The 22,347-nt window shown below is 39.6% G+C and overlaps 1 protein-coding gene across 6 annotated transcripts in view; it reads left to right on the top strand.

The window, feature by feature from the left end:
- Nucleotides 1-22,347, top strand: part of TENM3 (teneurin transmembrane protein 3) — a 309,761-nt gene that overhangs the window by 274,001 nt on the left and 13,413 nt on the right. For all 6 annotated transcript variants that reach the window (XM_062492838.1, XM_062492835.1, XM_062492834.1 and 3 more), the window contains 5 exons: nt 997-1,229; nt 1,822-1,976; nt 2,820-3,694; nt 19,920-20,095; nt 20,782-21,017. In XM_062492838.1, coding sequence (XP_062348822.1) covers nt 997-1,229; nt 1,822-1,976; nt 2,820-3,694; nt 19,920-20,095; nt 20,782-21,017 — 1,675 coding nt within the window. The remainder of the gene's footprint in view (nt 1-996; nt 1,230-1,821; nt 1,977-2,819; nt 3,695-19,919; nt 20,096-20,781; nt 21,018-22,347) is intronic.

Here is a 22,347-nt window from a genome sequence, read left to right as displayed (position 1 = left end):
TCCAGTCCATGAGGGGAGCATCTGAAATTACCTCATGTATTTACATGACCTTATTTCAGCTCTTCATGCCATGAATTAGGTCAGGAATCCCAACTGCAGTGGGTTAAGTTTCTACATCATAATATATCAACACAAAAGGCAATCTCCAGGGCTGTTTTTTTAACCAGCAGGGAAGTAATTCTCAATTATGTGGCACCAGTGGAGAGGCAAAATGTACGTTTCTGAGAAAATGGTTAGCAATATATATTTTCACTGTAATAAAGACTGTGCTGGCATAGTTAGCGGGTTTGTGCCAATGTGTACAGTTATTTGAAATATGACTCTGACTTAAGAAGAATGGAAAAGCTCTGCTTGGTCTCTGGTGGAAGAGATGACATTTCTTAATGTGTTAAATCATGTGTATCACGCATTTGAAAGCAGTGGATTAAACAAATACTTATGAATGATGTCTTATCTCTTGCCTGTGAACTCATCATTCAAACTCTGTCTTATCTGTTTATGAATTACATTAACCATGAACCCCAGCAGCCTTATATAAATGATAATAAAACAGACAGGATAATACCAACAAAGTGTAAGTGAGGGCTGGTTCCTGCTGCAAAATTCAGGACTAGATCAAGGTTCCCAGAACTTTCAGAAGGTTTTAAACTCCAGTGTTTTGATTTGGCTTATTAGAGAGACATCTGCAGTCTCTAATGAGAGAGCTTGAACTGTCCTGAGAGCGTCAAAGACAAAATGGACCTGTTAAAGACAAAAGACAAAGACAAAATTAATCCCCAGAGGATTAATCTAGATTGAGCTGCCTGTGACACAGATGAGAAATGACCAAAACCGTTTTTGAGCCATGACCTGTGCTACCTATGCACGGAGCATCACCATTGACTTTAACTCTGTCTGGGTTACTGCACACTGCATAGGAGCTAAACTGTTTTCTCCTTGATCCCATGTCAGCTGCAATTAACTACAGCATATGCAATGTGTAATTCCATTTTACAGCAACAACCCAGCTCACAGATACTACCTCGCAACTGACCCCGTGACAGGAGATCTGTACGTTTCTGACACGAACACACGCAGGATTTATCGGCCCAAGTCGCTCACTGGTGCAAAAGACCTCACCAAAAATGTTGAGGTGATTGGAGGAACAGGGGAGCAGTGCCTGCCATTCGATGAGGCAAGGTGTGGTGATGGAGGCAAGGCAGTGGAGGCAACTCTCATGAGCCCTAAAGGTAAAAAGAGTTTTCCCTCTGTGACATAAAATAACGCAGAAGTTAAGAGCTGGGGACATGATCATATTTAATTACTGAATTCAATAGCTGGCTCCAAAAATTGGGGATTTGAGTGATTTTATTCCAAGTAGAAAGTCTATAGAGGAAGAGAGCTACAGAGGACTTATTTTTTTTAAATCAATTCTGGTTGATTTTTAGGAAGTATTTGGCTTTAGTGGTTATTGAGCATTTTTAAACACTCAATAATAGCATTTAAACTATGTGTTTGGCAGGCAGCAGTGAGTATCTAAAATGAGCAGTGCTTTTGGTTCCATTTATCCCATGTTTAAAGTTAACTTAAAAAATCTAGGCCCTTCCCAACACACAAAAGCAAATGAACAGCAAATGCAATCAACAGTAGTCGATTTCATGCTGAATATTGGTTTTTCACACAAAATACATTAACAAGCCGTATTACTACCTACTGCCTGAGACCAGAATTTCTGACTACAATTTCCACTAGGCACATGCTACCTATACCCTTAGTTATGGATAATATATTCACTGCTAGTACAACAAAAAAAACCCCTAATTTTTATTTGCTTCACTGAAGGAATAGCAATAGACAAGAATGGGTTAATCTACTTTGTCGATGGGACCATGATCAGAAAAGTGGATCAGAATGGAATAATATCAACTTTGCTTGGCTCCAATGACCTCACCTCAGCACGACCTCTAACCTGTGATACCAGCATGCACATCAGCCAGGTACTTTTCAGTTGCTGCTAATTTGGAAAGCTGAGCTGGGGATAGAAATTGACATTCAGCTTTCACACCCCTTAAAATAAAACTGGGTGAAGTGTGATGGATGTTAAACAGCAGGTTTGGGGGAGAAAGCAACCTGTTCCACAGATGTGAATTGCAGTGTATTCTCTTAGCTATAAATGCTTCTGCATTCAATTTTTCTGCCCATAAAGTTCAGTTTGGTTTAGAACAGCAAAACTATCAGCAGGAAACATTAAGCCTGGTAGTAAATACTGGGAGAATGGCATATCTGTTAGAACTGTCTTGGCATGTTGATGTTTTCTGAATTGCTGACATCCTTAGCCTACTAGAGCGAATGAAAGGATTTACACAAAACCCCTGTACTTTTCTATTTGTCTTAAAAACTTGTGTAGGTAAGAAGGGACATGGTATATTCAAAAAATGGAGTACAGTGTTTCAAAATCTGGAAGGTAGTACATTATTTTTGCTGCTACAAGAAGAAAAGGTGAATACTGTTGACAAGTATTTAGACATTGATATCTGTGTCTGTAGTTATTTATGCATTTGTGATACAGAAAAGTATTGCATTTATTGGAGGGGAAACTCAGCCTATATTATAGTTTCAGTGCAACTGGCTTTCTTTTCAATAAAACAGATGCCTGAATACTGTTCCCCTTGCCTCCCTGAAAAGCTTTAGTTTGCTGCATATATTCATGGAAGTTCTTCAGTCATCATTGCTTACAGCAGATGGAAAACACCCTTACAGCAGTGTCTAAAACAGGAGGTTAATTAATTAATTTAATCTGCACTGGTCAGCTGTTTAACAAACTACTTCTCTTTGTTTAGGTTCGTCTGGAATGGCCTACAGATTTAGCTATCAACCCAATGGATAACTCCATTTACGTTTTGGATAACAACGTGGTTCTGCAGATCACCGAAAACCGCCAGGTTCGCATTGCTGCGGGGAGGCCGATGCACTGCCAGGTTCCCGGGGTGGAGTACACGGTGGGCAAACACGCTGTCCAGACCACGCTGGAGTCAGCCACTGCCATCGCCGTGTCCTACAGCGGGGTGCTTTACATTACAGAAACTGATGAGAAAAAGATAAATAGGATAAGACAGGTCACAACTGATGGAGAGATCTCTTTAGTTGCTGGAATACCCTCAGAGTGTGATTGCAAAAATGATGTTAACTGTGACTGTTACCAAAATGGAGATGGCTATGCTAAAGATGCCAAACTTAATGCCCCCTCCTCCTTAGCGGTGTCTCCAGATGGCACGCTGTATATTGCTGATCTGGGAAACATTAGGATCCGGGCTGTGTCAAAGAACAAACCCTTAATGAATTCAATGAACTTCTATGAAGTTGCTTCTCCAACTGACCAAGAGCTGTATATCTTTGATGTCAATGGTACTCACCAGTACACTGTGAGTTTAGTCACCGGAGACTACCTGTACAATTTTAGCTACAGTAATGACAATGATATTACTGCGGTAACGGACAGCAATGGGAATACTCTTCGGATCAGGCGGGATCCCAACCGGATGCCAGTAAGAGTGGTCTCTCCTGATAACCAAGTCATCTGGCTGACCATAGGCACCAATGGATGTTTGAAAAGCATGACTGCACAAGGGCAGGAGCTGGTCTTATTTACCTACCATGGCAACAGTGGACTTCTGGCAACTAAAAGCGATGAGACTGGATGGACCACTTTTTTTGAGTAAGTACATAAAATAAAAATCAGATGCGTTATGATTTTATTGAGTTCTGCAGAACTATTTGAAGTATTTCTGGGTGAAATTAACTGTAAAGTTGACCCTTGATAACAGAAATCACAGGAAGATACTTTTAATTTCCTATTCTGTCTTCCTCTTACTTGTCTGACTTCTTCTGAACATTGGGTCTGAATAATTTTGAATTCATTATTTTGAACTTCAGTTTTATATATTGAAATAATAGTGAGACAACATTTCACTCTTGTCAAGAAATCTTTTAACTCAGACAACCATGGGTTTGTAGATTTGCATCAAAAACTACATTTTCATCCCACTTGCTCATTAGATTGACATTCTCCTGCTGCAAATACTGACAAGAAATTTGTCTTCACTGCTCAATTTTTTTTATTTTTTCTTTTTATTTTTTTTTTTAAATAAAAGCATTTCTGCATGGTCTTTCACCCAAAAATAATACCTGGGTGGGTAGTAAAAGGTTGTGTTTCACTGAGTGGCAAGTATGCAGGAAGGATCTCCTGGACAGAACAGCAGGCTTTCACACAGGTGGACCCAGTTGGAGCAAGCTGAAAACAGAAATGTGGGCCATGGGAGGAGTGTCATTCCTGTAGGAATAAACTGAAAACACAGAAACCACCAGCACCATGTCATGTACAGGTGCAAACACAACAGCAAGAGGTATTGCTGGAACATTAGGACTTGTAATTTTACCAACCTCAGAAAAAATCTTTCCAGTGAATTGCTTTAGCCTGTGTAGCACTCATTAAGTCATCAATGCCTGTTCATAACAGACAGATTAGCAAAGCGTTTTACAGAATCCTCAATTATATTGACTAAGGAAGAGCATGACAATTTATAGATAAACCAGTAGAACCAGAGAATTCACATACAGGCTTTATAGGCAATTTCATCTCCAAATGATCTGAACTGCCAATTGACACGCTAAGCAAAACGTAACAAAAATCAGCTTAAAACAGAAACCATTATTTCAGAAAAGGTCAATGTAGAATTAACACAGATTTTTTTTTCAGTTGTCTCTGCCAGCTGGAAAAATATGTGTATTTTTAACCCGCATGAAAGACATGATGAGGTGGAGTAAAAAGGTATCTATGAAGGAGTGGAAGATGTAGTGTTAGTGTGATAAGTTAAACTGTTAAGAGGGGGGCTCTAGTTGAACTGTTCAGGATTGCAAAGGGCATCATGAAAATTCAGCAAGTCCCTCTTCTTTTTTTTTTCCCCCTCTTCTTTTCTCATATCTTTATGATGAAATGCAGTAGCAACTGCTGCCAAGGTCAGGGCCTAAGAAAAAGCTTTCAATTCAACACACATGATAAAGAAAATAAAGTACCAGTGTCAGGCAGTGGCAGCAAAGCCAAACATCTGTGTTCTGAGATAACTTCATATTTCTGTCAGTGTACATTTGGCTGAGGCAGTGTGCAGGAAGACTCTGAGCACCTGTATCTACTCTCCAGCTTTACAGATGCCCATCAGAGACACAAGAGCAGCAGGTGCTGCTTCACCACATATTGTGTCCTGAAGTGGAGACAGGGCTAGAAATGCTGATCCCTGACAAAGACAGCAGGTGGGATGGTACTGCTGCCAGTTTTAAGGTATTCTTACAATAATCTGTAAATTGGCAGGGCTTTGGTAGCGGGCACCTTCCCAAAGCATTAGCACACATCTGTAATATTTAATTGTGCTTTGGTGCATCCGCTGTGTATCTTTTTAGGTCCTGCCAAGAGGACACAGAAGCACAGCAAGGGTGCACAGAGGGATGAGAAAGTGTTTGATTGGGAGGGCAAGTGTTCTCATGAGTTAGCCCTGTCCTGTATGCTGAGAGACCAAAGTACAGCTTTAGGTGGGTTGGGAATAGCCATCCATTTCCACAGAGAGTAAAAGCAGTGTTTAACTGTGACAGACACAGCCACTTGTTTCCAATAGGCAAGTTGGGCAAGACAGTCAGTTTGGGGGACAGTGAAATCTGGTACAGAAATTAAGGGGTCTGCTGGGTACAGCCGGCACTTTAAATCATGCTGGCATTCATACTGGCTAACTGAGGACCTAGAGTTTTAATCAGGGCAGTAATTTCTCATCATGTTGTCTGTAGTTTCTGTGTAGCCTACTGTGGTGTACCACAGTAGCCAGTGGCTCCTGAATGTATCTTAATGGCGTCTGCATGACCGCAGCAGAAGTGACTATTATATTCACCATTCAGTGGGTGATAGCTCTGTAGTTTTCATCATAGGGAGAATTTAGGGTACCATGTGTCATGAAGTACATTGCTATTTCCTGAGTCTGTAAATAGCCATCTTTCACACCTGATCTGCTTTCATGCAGACTTTCTGGTCTGAGTTAGGTTATGTCCAGCTGGCTTACAAAGAGCCCAAAGGGCAGGCTATTCCCCTCAGTAAGTATTAGTATTATTTCCAAGCTGCTGCTTATGCACTTCCTAAACAATTACCTCCAACCAATGTCTCGTTAGAATTCCCAAGCTGAAGTAATTATGGAAAAAGCTAGGCAATTTCACTCTCCCCAAATTTGCAAGTGTATGAGGATTTTGCAGAAGCAAAGATATTTATCTCATTCCTGTAGCCATGGTGAAGCGGTAATCTGTTTAATTGCAACAAGTATGATTCAGATCAGAGATTTGGAGGAACTTCATGGTGAAGATTTTGGAGCCCTGGAGCAGACAACAATGATAGTGACCCTTTGCCCTTCATAGACCGTCTTTAAAAACAGATCAGACATCTTTCAGGACCAATGCAGGAAGAACAGATCCTACCCTGGGGTAGAGGTTGGATTGCATGACCTCTCAAGGTCCCTTCCAGTAATGTTTTCTACGATGCTCTGTACAAGTTAAAACCAAAAATAAAAAATTGTACTGATTATGTAAAGCTACAGGGAATAAGGGGCAGGGGGAAGGCACTGTGTTATTTTTTCTTGCCAAAACAGCATTCTTAAAAACATCCATCAATCATCATAGCTGCTTGCTTCTTTTGAACATAAAATCCCCATACACCAAATCTGTGTCTGTATGTTTCCCTTTTGAAGGAAAAAATAATTGTGAACACAACTCTTTTGCCATTTTTTATTCTAAGATCAGGTATTATTGTGACTTTTTGGTACTGATGATTTGGATGATTTGTAACATCAAATCTGATGATGCTGGGTTTTGAGTGGTTTCTGCTTCTATTGCCAAAATAGAAGGAGACTGAATTATCACAGAAGAGTTTGTGTGGGGGTGACATGATGTACAAGTGTGCATCTCTCTCAGCTTCTGCATATTAATCTTTGTAAGTAGTATGGGCTAAAACATTTTCAGGTGAAATGTTTTCTGTTGAAAAAAATGAAGCTTTGTTGGATGGTATGGAAAGGTATACCTCAAACATCAAGTGAAGGATAAGAAATTATTAGAAGAAATCATTCTGACTTCACAGCATATTTCAGCTTCATTGCTGATTGTATTTTCTTTTAATATCACAGTTTATTTATGCCTTTTATTTACTCTATTACTCAAATTCTCAAAATATTTTGAGAAAAGGATAGAATTTGTATTCCATGGTGAATTCATACTTTCTTCCCCCCACAGTTAAAAATATTCAACTGTTTGAATGTCCAATAGACTAGAATTGCCTTTTGTCAACTAGCTTTGAGTGCAGCTAGGTCTTTTCACCTTTTGATTGACACACATCTGTTTAAGTGGCTGAAGATACACAGAGGAAAAATACTGTGGGTTTAGTAATAAAAAGTTTCAGCCTTAGGATTAACTCAAGAATAGCTTTGTTAACTATTCTCCTGTGCAAATCTGGTTGTGTAAGAGGAATATGGATGTAAAGAACTTATTTCATCTGAGTTCTGAGTGGCTTGAGAGCAGGTTTATAAAAATGATTCAGTCTTTTTTCCTTTTTCAGAACTTCAGTGCAAAGGGGAGATATTTGCAAAAACACTGCATCCCAAAAATTGGAAATCACTGCTGTGGCACATACTAAAGCATTTGGTCTTGTTTCTTTTCATGGCTTTTTTCCACAGTTTAAATCACACCAGTATCATATCCAAAAGAAATTTACTTTTTTATTAATTTTAGCCTGGGCACTAATTAATCTATAATTTATATTATTTAGTCTCCTCTTTCCCTGAAGAAGGGAAAGACTGACGCACAAGAAATATATTTTACCTTCTTTTCGGTTTCCACTGTGAAATTGTAAGTACTAGCTTGAATTACTTAGGATCTCATATAATCTGTTTTCTTTGTTTGTTTACAGACTTGGGAGATTTTTAATATCTTTATGGCAAAATAGATTTGTAAATTTCTATTTTGCTAAGCATTATAGTGTATTGAACAAAACTGACACCTTATATTTCAGGAACGTGTACCTTTTTAAAGCACCATTGTTCAAATTCATAGTAACTGTTATCTGTTTTCAGAGGTCCAAAAACTTGCTGAATAAAAATGGTATTATCAGAGCATTTACAAAAATGATTGAAAATGCATGCATACTAAAAAACCAATGGAGCCATATGAAGCTGAAAGTTGCCCAGATTAGGTTTTATAATGAAATTATAGTATTAAACAAGGTATAAAAGCAATCAGCCTAATCAAATTCTCTTACAAAATTCTGAGATATCTGAACTGGAAACTATTAACTATAACTGCTTATTATGTATGCATAATATGAACATTTAAACAGATAAATCTTAAAAGTTAAACTAATTATCTGCGTGTTAGCATTTTGGAAGTGACACTTCCTAGCTAGCCTGTATGGCATTATTTCTATGCAGCAGTTTCCATTCTGAGTTTACGTACAGACAGCTAAGCCAGGCGCACAAAAAGACCAATTTCTCTTGAGCTAAGTTTTGAAATACCAGAAGCAAATGCCTAAAAAGCCTTGCAGGTGCCCCCTGTGCAATGGCCCAGCCCCCAGCCTGCCCGCGCGGGTCTCCATCAAAGCCCTGGCATTCCAGCAGCTGCCAGCCAGGCGGCCGTGCCAGCCTGTGCCTGCTCCGTGCTCCTCAGGCTGCCTGAGGATCTGGCAGAGGCTGCTCTGCAGGACCAGCAGCCAGCAGCCTCGGCTGTCCGGGCAGGGCTGCAGTCCGTGCGCGCAGGGCAGCGCTCGGCACCGTGCCCGTCTCTCACAGACACGGAGCGCTTCCCTTCAGCTGCCTTGGAGCCAACCCTGGCCAGCCCAGCCTTGGGCTTCCGAGAGCTGTGCCTCTGCAGTCACCGCCCGGGTGCCTCGGCAGGCTCCTCTGTAAAAAGACCAGTGTTCCTTCCCCCCCTTCAAGCTCTTCTGGAAGGTTCAGCCTGCGTGTGCTCTCCTTAGACATGAAGTAATCCCAGTAGCCACTGTTCCTTATCTCTTTTCAGCTTTCTCTCATTTTTCTTCCTCTTCTTTTAGAAGCAGTATCAGCAGGCAGAGATCTAAACCACACTAAGATGGCTCCTCCTCTCTGGAAATCCACTGCCTTTTTTCCATTACTCTGTTTTGCTTTCCAGACCTCCCACTATGTTTTCTTACTTTCTTACCTTGTATCTTTCCCACATCTCCCATTATTTCCCTGAGGTGTGTTTGACTTTCCTGCTTTTTCCTTTCCCAGTAGTGAATTTCTTCGCAGTCCCCTCTTGTATCTCCTGACAGTCCATTCAATGTTTCCCCCAACACTTCATGCCCTGAGCTCATTTGTCTTCTCCATTTCCTCCACTCTCTCCCACTCAATCCTTGTCTTCAAGGCAGCGCAACAGGAGAGAGTGACATTAGCAAGCACAGTTCTTACAAGTTTACTTTGTTCCCACAGTTAAATTAACGAGCTTTCCAGCTCTTCTGGAAAGGGGGTGAAATCATGCTGAATGTGAAATCCTTACAGTATTTTCTGGACTCTAAAGAATCACAAGCAAAATTCTGTTTTGACTGTACTGCAGAGTTTGCATATTGTGCTTTTATTAGTAATGCATTCAGTGCTGTGGTTTCCCTAAAAACTCTGTGATACAGAGTCAGATATTGCCTCTGGCTTGGACTTGTTTAGTTTCCCTCAGTACCAGGCACATCATCTGTAACTGTCAATAGCTGGCAACAGAGAATTGTATTTTGCAGATTTTCTTTTGCTTCATCTTAATGCATTGCTTGTGGAGTCTGACTTAGAAATACTGAAATTTGGCTATGGAAAAGTCTGTGGAACTTACGCTGAAAAGCAAGTATTTGATCAGAAGAAAATTAGTACAGTCATTTCACTTGCAATTTTACTGTATATTCAGAGGTTCAAAATCCAGTTTTCATAATTACTATTTCTGTACCATTTCCGGTGACATTTGTGGGGGGTTATTTTCCTGGAACATTTGTGTTTCTCTTTGTGTTCATTTTTCTATCCCATTTATACTTCAGTAGTATGAGTATCAAAAAATGCCTAGGGTTCTTTTTACTTGTAGTTTTGGGGCTTTCATTCTAATTTGATTCTGCTTTCTCACAAATACCAGAACTTTGTACAAAATTGTGATCTGAATTACAACACTATCTGAATGTCCTTGGTATCACAGTGCTTTTTAGGTATTTTTATCCTTTTATTGTCAACAGCCTTTGGTACCTTCTACTTTTACTGCTGCTACTTCATAAGTGTAAAATGTTGTGGCTATAAAATAATTAACCATATTCCTTTAAGCCCTTTTGTTTAGCCAGTTATCATGTTCTTGCATTGACTTTTGTGGAATCACATGCAAAACTTGATTGCAAACTGTGACATAGAGGTGCAATGTCTTTAATCTTCCCATGCTATATATACTCAAGCAGCAAAAAACATGCCCTTCATTCTTAATTGTTTCAGAACTGTCGTTTTGGGAATATTTTTGGGATATCCAGTCCTTGCCTAAGTGCCTCTGTATCCACATTGCCTGGCACAATGCAGCATGCAATACATGTATTTCTCTCTAAAAGCATATTTGCTTCTCCTCCTCTCAATATGACACAAATTGAAGATCTAGTAGCCTCTCTCACATCTTCATGTAGATCCATGGAGTCAAGGCTGGCCAGAAGGCAATTAAAACTCTTCCTCTCTATTTAAACAAGCTAAGTATGCCCCCTACCCAAAGAGAACTTGTAAGGGAAAATATCAAGCTGACATATTAATTTGGGGGTTTTTTTAACCTTCCACTGAATACATCAACACTATTGATTGAAACAGACAATTGCATGTTTCATGAAACATGCAATGTCTGAGAGGAATTAAGTGATGGCTGTGCTTGCTTACCACATTACCACATTTCTTCTTAAGATAAATCATTCAATACATTTTTGAAAATTCTATCTTCAACTTTAAAGAATAGAGGTTATGTCTCACAGTTTTCTAAACCAGAACTGTAACTCATCTTTACAGTAGATGTCATAATATAATGTTGTATTACTTAGTCTTATCAGACTTGTGCCAACATTGGAGCACAAACTTGCTGTTTCAAATTCATCCTGCCTAATAAAAAGCAGCCATGTTTAAAATAATCCATTAATATATAACATTGGTTACAAATATGAAATTCTTTTTTTGAGAACTGCAGTGTGTCCCCTAATTGCCCTGACAGCAGTAGTATGTCTCATCTAATAGACATTTACCCATTTCTTCATTCTTGAATGTTACTGTCTCTTCTCCTTAGAACTAGGCTATGTAATAAAAGCAAATATGGGAAGCCATTGAATAAATGATAATATCAAAATCAGAATGCTGAAGACACTTAGCAGTATTATTACATCTTACATGTATGAAATAGGAAGAATTGCTTTGATTTCTGTCAAGAAAGTCAGGATGTGATGTCTCTGGTTTCCGAAAGCACTTAGAAGTAAGGATAGTACCACAAAATAAACAATTCTGTTTCTAATAATGAAATAAATGTCCTGCACTGTCAATCCAGCTGCCCAAACTCCTGAAAGTATCTGTCTCACTTCCAGCTTTATGAAGGATTTCACAATACCACTTGTTCAGTTATTGGCATGCTAATTTTCTTGTTCCATGTTAGTTTTCTTGGTCAAACAGAAGTGAGGGATGCTAGAGTCAGGGCAGCTCACACTCCTTCACGCTCACTTCGCAGGGAACCTGGTGTGGTGAGGGTGGAAGGACAACTCAGGAGTGCATGTGAAAAGGCTAACCTCTGTTTTCAGTCATGCTGCATTCAAATATATTTTCAAGCCCTATCAAGAGATTTGGCCTCCCTTGATGTCCCAGTGAGGCCAGATTGATCAGCTCTCTAGGAAGCCTACAAGGGACAGGCAGTTTAAAGTCTAACCTTTGGTGTCCCCTCCCAAGAAGGGAAAGCCTCTCACTTCAGAAGCTTGCATTAATTTGGTGTGACTTGTTCTCTGAAGGAATAAGATTGTTATTCTAAATTAACCACAGAACCTCAATCTAACAATTGTTTGCTCTCTTTGTATTCCACTGCCCTAAAAGAAAAGAAAATACACCCATATAATTCTGTTTTCCTGTTACTAAATTTGCTTTTCAAACATAATGTAATTTAATTAGGTGATTTGTCCACTTTTTGTGACCCTGTAAAAATAGCTTGGTTGAGTTTTTACCTTTCAAAATAAAAATCAAATAAAATTAAATTAAATCCCCACCCTACCACCAAATAAGAATTAAAGGGAAGAAACAAACATTACAGATTATTCTGTGAATAAAGTATCTGGCCAAACAGACCAGCCTTATGTCCTTTGTTCACTAAAGGCCTGTACACTCAGCTCTCATAGTGTAAGCAGACCTTACAGCAAGGAACAATCTGTCACACAAAGTATATATACACCAACATTTATTTTATTTGAAAGGCCATACTCTGGTATTTATATCAGCAAGGCACATGGTTTATTTGTGCAGTAATAGATGAGCTAAAAAGGTGGGGGAGGTGACATGCAGACAAGACAGCAGCCCTGAGGAGCCCTGAGGTTAGGGCAGCTGCCTGCCAGCACACCCTGGCAAATCCAGAATCCATCCTCTGTGCATCCCACAGGGCTCAGGGGCAGTGAATTCCCATTACAGAGAAGTTCAAAAGTGAGGGATGAGTGTTGAGGTCCTGTAGATAACAGCCTAGCTCCTGTATTTAGTCTCATCTTCATAAGAGCGAGCCCCCTTGAATTGCTCCTAAATTGGCTGCACTCAATTTGAAAAAGTGTGAGCTGCTGAGGCACACCCCCAGCCCTGGGAAGCTTCTCTATCCCTAAAAATGGATGGATTTCATGTAATCCCCTCTCATGTAAGCCACACTGCCTACATCCTGCTGCTCCCAATGCACCCCTTCCCCAGGCACGTACACTGGAGTTCTTCTTCCTGCTCTTCACAAAGCAGTGGCTTCATGAACACTGCTTATTTGTGCAATTTCATATGCACGGGCGGTGCATGTCAAACGTATGAGTTGTGAGAGACTCCATGGTTTTGTGGCTCCTTAAGAGAATATACATGGCTTGCTGCAGAAATCAGCACAGCATGGAGGACCGCAGCACCATACAGCAGTGTGTGAGAAGTTTGGCAGTATTCTGGCAAAAAGTAAAGCATCACCAGCACGGTAAATTCCTGTATTGCTTCTTTCTCCACAAAGCACCACTCCCCCAAAATATTTGGCTCCAAATATCTGAAAGTCATTTTGGATTGGACTGTGAAAGTGGCCAATCTTATGCAGCACACTGAACTCAGCCTTGTTTGTCTGGTTGTGCAATGAAGTGGAAAATGAGCATCAAAACCTCCGTATGGAAGTGAATGAGCTATCATGGGAAAAGGTGTTGATTCATTCCTTTGAGCTCCCTTTCCAACAGACACATTTCCTGCAGTGATTCTCGTTTAGAGTGTGCCTGTTGTTTTGCAGATGAGTTGTGGCTGTCAAGAAAGGCCTATTTAAGTGAATTGTTCACGTCTGGTGTGCCAGTTTACAAAAAAGACCGAAAACTGTCCTTTTAACATTATGACAAAATAGACACACCAAATAAAAAGCCTCAAGAGCTGCAGTTATAACAGGATAAGGTGAAAAGAGAAATTGCCAATCACTTTTCAGCTGAGGAAATCTCTTCATTAAACCCGGACTAAACAATTCGTCCTGACCACATTGCTGAGATAAAAGACCATTACCTGAATTATTTAACCAGCTGCGCAAACAGTTTTATAAGGCTTCCCCAGATGAAAACAGAGTAAAGACCCTTTTCCCATGGAAAAGCCATCAGATAAAGGAACAGGAAAAGCTTGAGTTCTCTGATGGTTCACAGGACAGAGAAATGTAGGCTGATACTAATAATTTTAATGACCTTCTAACTTCTGTGGTTTTGTGAGTTTGCATTTTCTGCCCAAATTCCATTGAAAAAACAAGTAGGCATATAAATTTCTGTCCAGAATTGGGATTTTGGCTGTAGTTTAATTTAGCACTTTCCTAGAATCACTCCTGGATCTATTTTCTGTAATTCCTGTTTATCCACTTTTTTCTCAGAAATAGGCACAACAGAAAGGAAAAGGAAAATTAAAATGGACAAGTGAAAGGAAAAAGGAGAGGGAGAGGGGAAAGGAATAAAGCAGGAAAGAAAGGGAAAAGAAAGGAAGAAATTTTTTTTCATATGTTTAGAATTCTTCAAGATTGGAAAAATATTGATTTTCTTTCATAAACTCCTAGAATACTCTGAGTTGGAAGGGACTCAACAAGGATCATAAATGTCCAGCTCCCAGCCCTGGCCCTGCACAGAACAACCCCAAGAGTCACACCATGTGTCTGAGAGTGTTGTGCAAACAATTCTTTAATTCTGTCAGGCTTGCTGCTGTGACCAGTTCCCTGGGGAGCCTGTTCTAGTGCCTGACCATCATCTAGATGAAGAACCTTTTCCAGTATAAACCATATCCAACATAAACCTCCCCTGACAGAGTTTCTGGCCATTCTCTTGGGTCCTGTCACTGGTCACCACAGAGAAGAGATCACCCTGACCCTGCACTTGCCCTCGTGAGGAAGCTGAGACCACAATGAGGTCTCCTCTTAGTCTCCTCCAGGCTGAACTGACCAAGTGACCTCAGCTGCTCCCCATACAACTTCCACTCAAACCCTTCACCATCCTTGTGGCCCTCCCTTGGAGCCTTGGCTTTACATCCTTCTTGCATTGTGGTGCCCAGAGCTGCGCCCAGTACTCGAGGTGAGGCTGCCCCAGTGCAGAGCAGAGCACGACAATCCCCTCCCTTGTGTGGCTGGCCATGCTGTGCCTGATGCACCCCAGAAGATGGTTGACCCTCCTGGCTGCATTTTTGTCATGCTTAACAATATTGGAGATAAGAAGAAAAATGCTATCACTTCTTAGACAATAATAAAATAAAATTTTAAAAATCCACTTGTCATAATAGAAAAGCTACTAATATATATCAAATTGTCATTTACTTTCTTCTTGTTAGAAGAACAAAATTAGGAACACAAACTGCCATATTCTTTATTGTTTGGGTTTGTTTTTTGGGGTTTTTTTTAATTTGTTGTCTCTCCAAAGGAAGTCATAGTTTAATATTTCAGGTTTCCAAATATAAATAAATGAGTAGTTATGGATCCACTGAAGTGTCTATTTCAATCAGACTAAATAAGAAATGCAAAAAAAAAAAAAAAAAAAAAAAAGAAATTATTTCTGTCCGTGCATCTTTAGCTCATTTTTACCTTTTTCATTGTTGGCAGGCTCATTCAGTGCCTCTTCAGACCTATAAAATTGAGCAAAGGAAAAAAATTACAAAATTCATTACATTCAAGTTAAAAGATTTTTTCTTTCTTTCTTTCTTTCTGCATTCCACACAATAGTTAAAGGTTGCCAGAACAAGAGCTTCCAGTAACTTGCCATGCCCAATTTTAAACCAGTGGGGGACCAGAGAGCTCCCTACAGGTGATGAAATGCAAATAAAAGTGATGGTATATGAGCTGTGGGTTTCTTTCCTTTTGATCAGCAAGATAACCATTTTGATACTGGTTGAGCATGCACTGCAAGTGCTACTAGAGTGGCTTTTTTTTACCATCATTTTCCAGCCTTCAATTCACTTTTATTTGGGAGGGACTAAACCTGCAGTGTGCTATGGAGGCTGAATAGAAGTGAAGAAATGTATTTGGAAACCACAATTCTGTCATGTTAAAGACAACGGTCCTGTCTGTAAATATAGCTTAAATGGCCTCGACAAGCCAAGGGAGACATTTCATTGCCAGGTTAGGACAGATTTTCAGCATGTTGTCAACGTGGTATGCACCTAAAACAACAACACATTGGACTCCTGAATGTCAACCTTGAACCTTCTGTTCTCACTTGCCAAAAGTAGCATGCTGGTATCAAAGGCTTCCCATCAATAGTCTGAAACAAGTAGGGTAATGTTCCATACATTTTTTAGCCACTCTTGGTAATCTGAGTTGCACAGAGGAATTACCTGATGTGAGCTGAGTGAAAGTGTAACAGTGCTTTTCTTTTCTACTGTCAAAATTATACATGTCTATATTATGAAATGTATTCATGCTTCATTTCTCTATTACAGCATCCCAAGTAATGGTATAATCTGTAACCAGTCTTAAATACTTAATATGCATTTGGACTGTATGTCTTATCTGAAATGTGCTGGAACTGATGTGCCTTGCTCTTCAACCTGACATGTTTACAACAGAAAAAAAAAATCACAGATTTTAGTTGAGGAATTGTGCTGCAGTGGTCTGGGGAAAAACAGTATCAGTCATAACTTAGCAACTGGCTTTAGGTGCAGCCTTTGCTATACACTTTTATTTCTACAGCTCCCTATTCTATGTTGAAATAACTTCTGATATAAAACATTAATAATGCTCTGCAAGTTGGGGTTGAGTTAAATGTGCTACAGACTAAGATGTAATACACTTGAGAAACAAGTCAAAAAAAAAAAAAAGGAAGTAGGACATTTCCATCTGTGGCAAGGCTTACCAGGAAGTTATTACTGCAAAGTGAAGTGTCCTACATAGCCAAGAACAGAAAATGGTCTGGGAAGGCATGTAATTAAAACTGAAGGAGATGAGCAATGGAAGAGAGGCTTCCAGCAGGTGAAGAGCAAAAGGTCAAGAATCTGGGAAGTTGATAATCATTATCTCTGAGAAATTCTTACTGCAGAAGTGGAAAACTATCTGACAGTGGCAGCTTATCCTAAAGAAGAAAAAGGATTTAATCTAAGGGGAACTTCAGCTAGCAGTGGTGGCAGCTGCCCCCAGTGCTGCCTTCGTAGTTATTGACGAAATATGAAGATTGTTGTGTTAATGCCAACAGAAATGAGCTGAGCAGGTTAATGCACACAAGGTCACATCCAGGGAGCAAGTTTCTGGTTTGGGTTCCTGAAAAGTTTATGTGAGACTCACTCTTGAGGAACTGAAGAGGTTGATGGAATGACTTTGCTGGGGAGCCTGGCAAAGGAGAAAGATGAGAGGGCTCCATGGTAACACGTGTGCCTGAGCTTGTGTTTGGATGAAAAGATCAAAGAGGCTGTGAAATGCCAAATATAGGCACTCACCCTCTAGACTTCAGCTCTCATTCCTTCTAGGGCAATTTCAATATTAGAACACTAGGCAGATAAAAAGAAATCTCTGTCTAAAACTGACAATCTTGGATGAATAAATTCACCTTGGCAGAATGCAAGGATATTTGAATGTAATAAGAAAAATGGCTGCAGAATGCCCAAAGGTATGAGTGATGTTGCTATGCCGTGCATTGATAAGGCTTTGATTGTGGGCAAGAAGATAGCAAGTATAAAGTAAGTTTCATATTCGATGTACAGTGAACAAAATGAAGGACACACATAGCAATCTGTCATAAAATGGAATATGTAGTGAATTGCAGAAAGGCCTGTTTCCCCTTTTTCTTTTTGTTTGTGGCTTTAAAAGTATGAGAAATCCTATTCTTACCTTTCACGTCTCAGTCACATTTTCTACTTGCACTAGGATGCCTGAACCAAGCAATCATGACTTTTAAGATTCTTTCAGCTTTAAAGTCATGTTTTTAAGAACATGAATGTGTAGCATGATTTCTTGCTGGTCTTTGAACTCTCCCGCACTGTAATAATATTAACTGCTTATCTCAGACTCATGATGTGCCTTTCCATATTTGTGAAAGACGAGACCAGTTCAAGAACTACAGGCACAGTCAAAAAATAATAATGTGGAAGCAAGAATGCATAAAAGAAGGATAGCACAGTTCAGTGCTGCATACTGCACTAAAGTCACACACTGCACTGAATACTACTGACGTATAGCATTTTCCAGCTCAGGTGGTATACTGAGAGATGTAGTAATTAGTTTCTCACAGATACTATGATTAAAAGGGTGAAAAGTTCTTACAGGGAAGTCTTATCTTCTGTGGCTTTAGTAAGCATTGTTTGAAATAAAGACCAGTACTTGACTACTGAAATCAAAAGACAGAAGTAATTCCCAACAAAGTAATTTGGTACCATTTTCAAACATAAAGCAGAAAATAGAAAAGGACACTAATTGGACAATATATGTTCCCCAGGGAGTCGGAAAGGGAAGTTGTGCATGAAAGTAAAATAAGTTATTGGAACTGAGTCATGAGACTGAAGGTCATGAATAGGCTAGCAGTCACATTCAAGCACAAGGAACTTCAGTATGTTTGTTTTGGTCTCCTACATAAATGGAATATTTCAGCTTGTCAAGTCCAGTATGTGAAAAAGAACCACAAGTAGGGACAGAAACACACTGGAAGAAACCCCATTATCTTGAAATGTACTTAACTTGAAAAAATAAGCTTCTTCACTTGACTTCCCTGGCTTGCAGTATGGTTTCTGATTTTTAAACATTCTTTTCTCTTGCCTGTTGCTAAGTGAAAGTCTTACATAAACAAAGGAAATCAACTGTGCTAAAAGGATGGAAATGATTGTATGCAAAAAGCTGTCAAATCTACAGAGTAAGCATACTGGAAGAAAACATTTAACTTAATCCTTTCAGTTACAGCAATGCTGTGCAGTACTCATGCTGTTTAGAGAAAGTTAGTGTTGTGGGTTACAGCTGTTAGGATTAATTCTCTCATTTTAAGAAAAAAAGAGTTTCTGTAGCTTCAGTGATATGCTTGGGGCTTTTGGGGGGCTTTTTTTGGTTGTGCTTTTCTTTTTCAGTAGGAGCAATTTTGATGATAAATATCAGCACGAAATGTCTAGCACACTGTGAGGACCTGCAGGGTCATGTTCTAGTTACTTTGAGAGACTAAGGCATTGTTCAGCTTCCTACTACATGGTCACAGGAGAGGGATGGAAAACTCCTGAGAGCAAACAGGTCATATGTGGGCATGAAATCATCTTTCAGATGCTTTTTTCTCTCTGTTGCCGCTACAAGTACGCTATACTTCAAAACAAGGAGCTTCAGCTGAACACCTAGGCTGACAACTCAAGACTCTAGTACTGGAAGAACTAATCTTAAAGAAAAGCTTTATGACCAGAAGCTCACAGAGTGCTTTACCTCTCTCTATACTGTGACCAAAATGCTTTTTTGGAGGTAAGCATGGTCCCTGGTTATGTACCCAGAACTACTTGAATTACAGAGATTCTATCTGCCTATTCATATTAAATGGATTTCTAGCTATTGCTTTAAATAAATGTCAGCAGACACAGAAAAAGAAATCTCATGGTTTGTGCCACAATTCTCAAACTATGATCCACAGGCAGTTAACAAGTTAAGAGATGCTGTTCTGGTTTCCAGCTACAAGCAGCTTAAGTAGATTAAATATTACCCCAGCTTCTGTTCATACTAATACACAGGACATTAAGCACTCAGGAGTACAGGTGTTCTGCATACTCACTGAATGGGAAAGGCCCAAGAGACACTCTTAACAAAAGATAGTATTTTTTAAAACAATTTTGAGAATTCCTACAGTGACAGCAAAATCTAGGCCAGTAAGAGGGAGCAAGTACAGAATGTTACAGAATTTAGCACCAATAAATATGCCTCCTTTGAAATGGCGAATTAGATGTTCAGCAGGATCTGGTCACACTTCAAAGAATAATATGCAGAGCTGAAGATCCATCTGCTCATTCTTGCTCTCACCATTGAGGCTGCTGTATGTTAAGCAGTCTTTTGAGTACTTCAAAGCATGTTTGAAGTCTTTGCTATGTCTATCCCATGCGCACAATAAAAAGCAAAAGTGCCTTAACAATATGAGTAGCTGGTGGTTTTGTTCATTTTAATTGTAACTTAAAACAATTTGTTCCTGCTATGTATCATTTCTGGACCTTTTTTTTTTTTTTTAGCTACGATAGCGAGGGCCGTCTAACAAATGTTACATTCCCAACTGGAGTTGTCACTAACCTTCATGGGGAAATGGAAAGGGCCATTACAGTGGACATTGAGTCATCCAGCAGAGAGGAAGATGTCAGCATCACTTCCAACTTATCATCAATCGATTCCTTCTATACCATGGTTCAAGGTACTGTAAACAAAAGATTTCTCAGCAGATACCGCCTGAAAATTGTTTTCTTGTGGTACAAGCAGCTCCAAATAGAAATGAAACTTTGGGGGCATAGTGTCTGGAGAAGAGGTGATACATACACAGTTTTACACCTTTACAGAAACTGTTCAGGAAAAGCAGTAGTTGCAACAAAAGTAGTATTAAGTAAGTTTTCTAACCAAGTACCTTTTGTAAGCAGCTATGGGAAGTAGAATACTTACTTTGTATTAAAAAGGAATCTTGGAAAGAAGAGATGGATTGAAAGGAAAATAAGTACAGAAATAGTATGAAGTGATATTTTAGCTTTAAAATAGCATGTAATATCCCATCAACCACATCCTTGCAAAAGTTAGTAGTCATAGTATGCTTAGGATTAAGCCAAAAATGCCTAATATAATACCGGGGAATGTGTTTTGTGCCAGTCCAAAGAACATACTAAGAGTATGAGACTTTCCTAGGTGTTTTAAGTAATTTTGATGATAGGTTCTAAAAGAATTTTTGCTCCTCTGGGATACACTTATTCTTAACAATCTCACCCTGGCTCTTCATTACCATTGGGTCAGTTATGTGAAGTCAAGATGCACATATTGCATAAAGCCTCCAGTAAAAAGGCAGAGTCTTAACCCATGTAGGTAACCTGTAATTCTCTTTTTTGGCTTTTTCAGATCAGTTAAGAAATAACTACCAGATTGGTTATGATGGCTCACTGAGAATCCTGTATGCCAGCGGTCTGGACTCACACTACCAGACAGAACCACATGTCTTGGCTGGCACTGCCAACCCAACCATGGCAAAGAGAAACATGACCCTCCCAGGGGAGAATGGGCAGAACCTGGTGGAGTGGCGATTCCGGAAAGAGCAAGCTCAAGGAAAAGTCAATGTCTTTGGCCGAAAGCTTAGGGTAAGCACACAAGCATGAGTGCATTCTCATTACAGAATGAGGAAATGTAAATACATTCCTGTAGGTATTGCCATCCAGCAGCCACAGAATATTTACTGTAGACAAGCTGACTTTAGATCTGGAAGTACTTGTTTTTATTACTTCATGTATTGGCTGTTTTATTTATTAATTGCTCTTTTCTGTGTGTCATGCTTTGACTCCGGGCAGCAGCCAAGCCCCACACAGCTCACTCACTCCCCTCCTCCACCAGCAGGATCGGGGAGAATTGGAACAGTAAAACCCAGAGAACTCATGGGTTGTGATAAAGGCAGTTTAACAGGGAAAGCAAAAGCCACACACACAAAAAAGCAAAACAAGGAATGAATTCACTGCTTCAGCCATCCCCAGGAGAGCAGGGCTGCATCACACCCAACAGTGACTTGGGAGGACAAAGCCATCACTCCAAACATCCCCTGCTTTACATACTGAGCATGATGCTGTACGGTCTGGAATATCCCTTTGGTCAGCTGGGGTCACCTGTCCTGGCTGTGTCTCCTCCCAGTTTGCTCTCCAGTGTGGCAAGTACCAAAAGCAGAAAAGGGCTTGGCTCTGTGGAAGCCCTAACCAGCAATAATAAAAATATCTCTAGGTAATCAACCCTGTGTTCAATACAAATCCAAAACATAGCCCTGCACTAGCTTCTGTGAAGAAATACCCCAGCTAAAATCAGCACTCTGTGGAATTTAAACTGTTGAGTTTAGCTTGGAATGGCTAAAAAGAATAATTTTCTGCTTTCCTTTGCTATTTTTCTTTCTGGTGCTGAATTCATGTAACTGATTCAGAATCCTGTTTTAAATTCTTCTACCATAAGTTAGCATGATCCCTGGATTTTATTTCTTTTTTTTTATTTATTTTAAATTAAAATTGTACTAAGACTTACAATAGAAAGGGTTTAACTGTGTGTGCATTAAGTATGGCATATTCCTCTAACATATGTCTTTACCATTTTGTTGGCATTTCTTCATCCTATATAGTGAGTGAAATACAAGTAGGAAGCAAACTATGATTTATGACAACCATTTGGTAAAGACAACACAGATTAAGCATTTAAAATTGTGTTGCCAGGAGACCATTTCAAGACCACTATTAGAACTGAACTCAGTTCTTTAAAATAAGGCCTAGGCAGTGTATCAAATGAAGGTAAGTCATTTCAGACCACTTGACTTCTTGCCATTTGAAATCTTAAAATATTTTGTATCTTCCATCAGGACAAGAAAGGAGGGGATACTGTTATGCAGGTTATACTCCTCTCTACCACTTTCTCTACACGAGGAATGTATTTTTTTCCAAG

The sequence above is a fragment of the Cinclus cinclus genome, chromosome 5 (genome assembly GCF_963662255.1).
Source record: "Cinclus cinclus chromosome 5, bCinCin1.1, whole genome shotgun sequence".
NCBI classification, from domain to species: Eukaryota; Metazoa; Chordata; class Aves; order Passeriformes; family Cinclidae; genus Cinclus; species Cinclus cinclus.
Note: the sequence above shows the minus strand (reverse complement) of the source record. Positions and strands in the feature narration are given on the sequence as shown.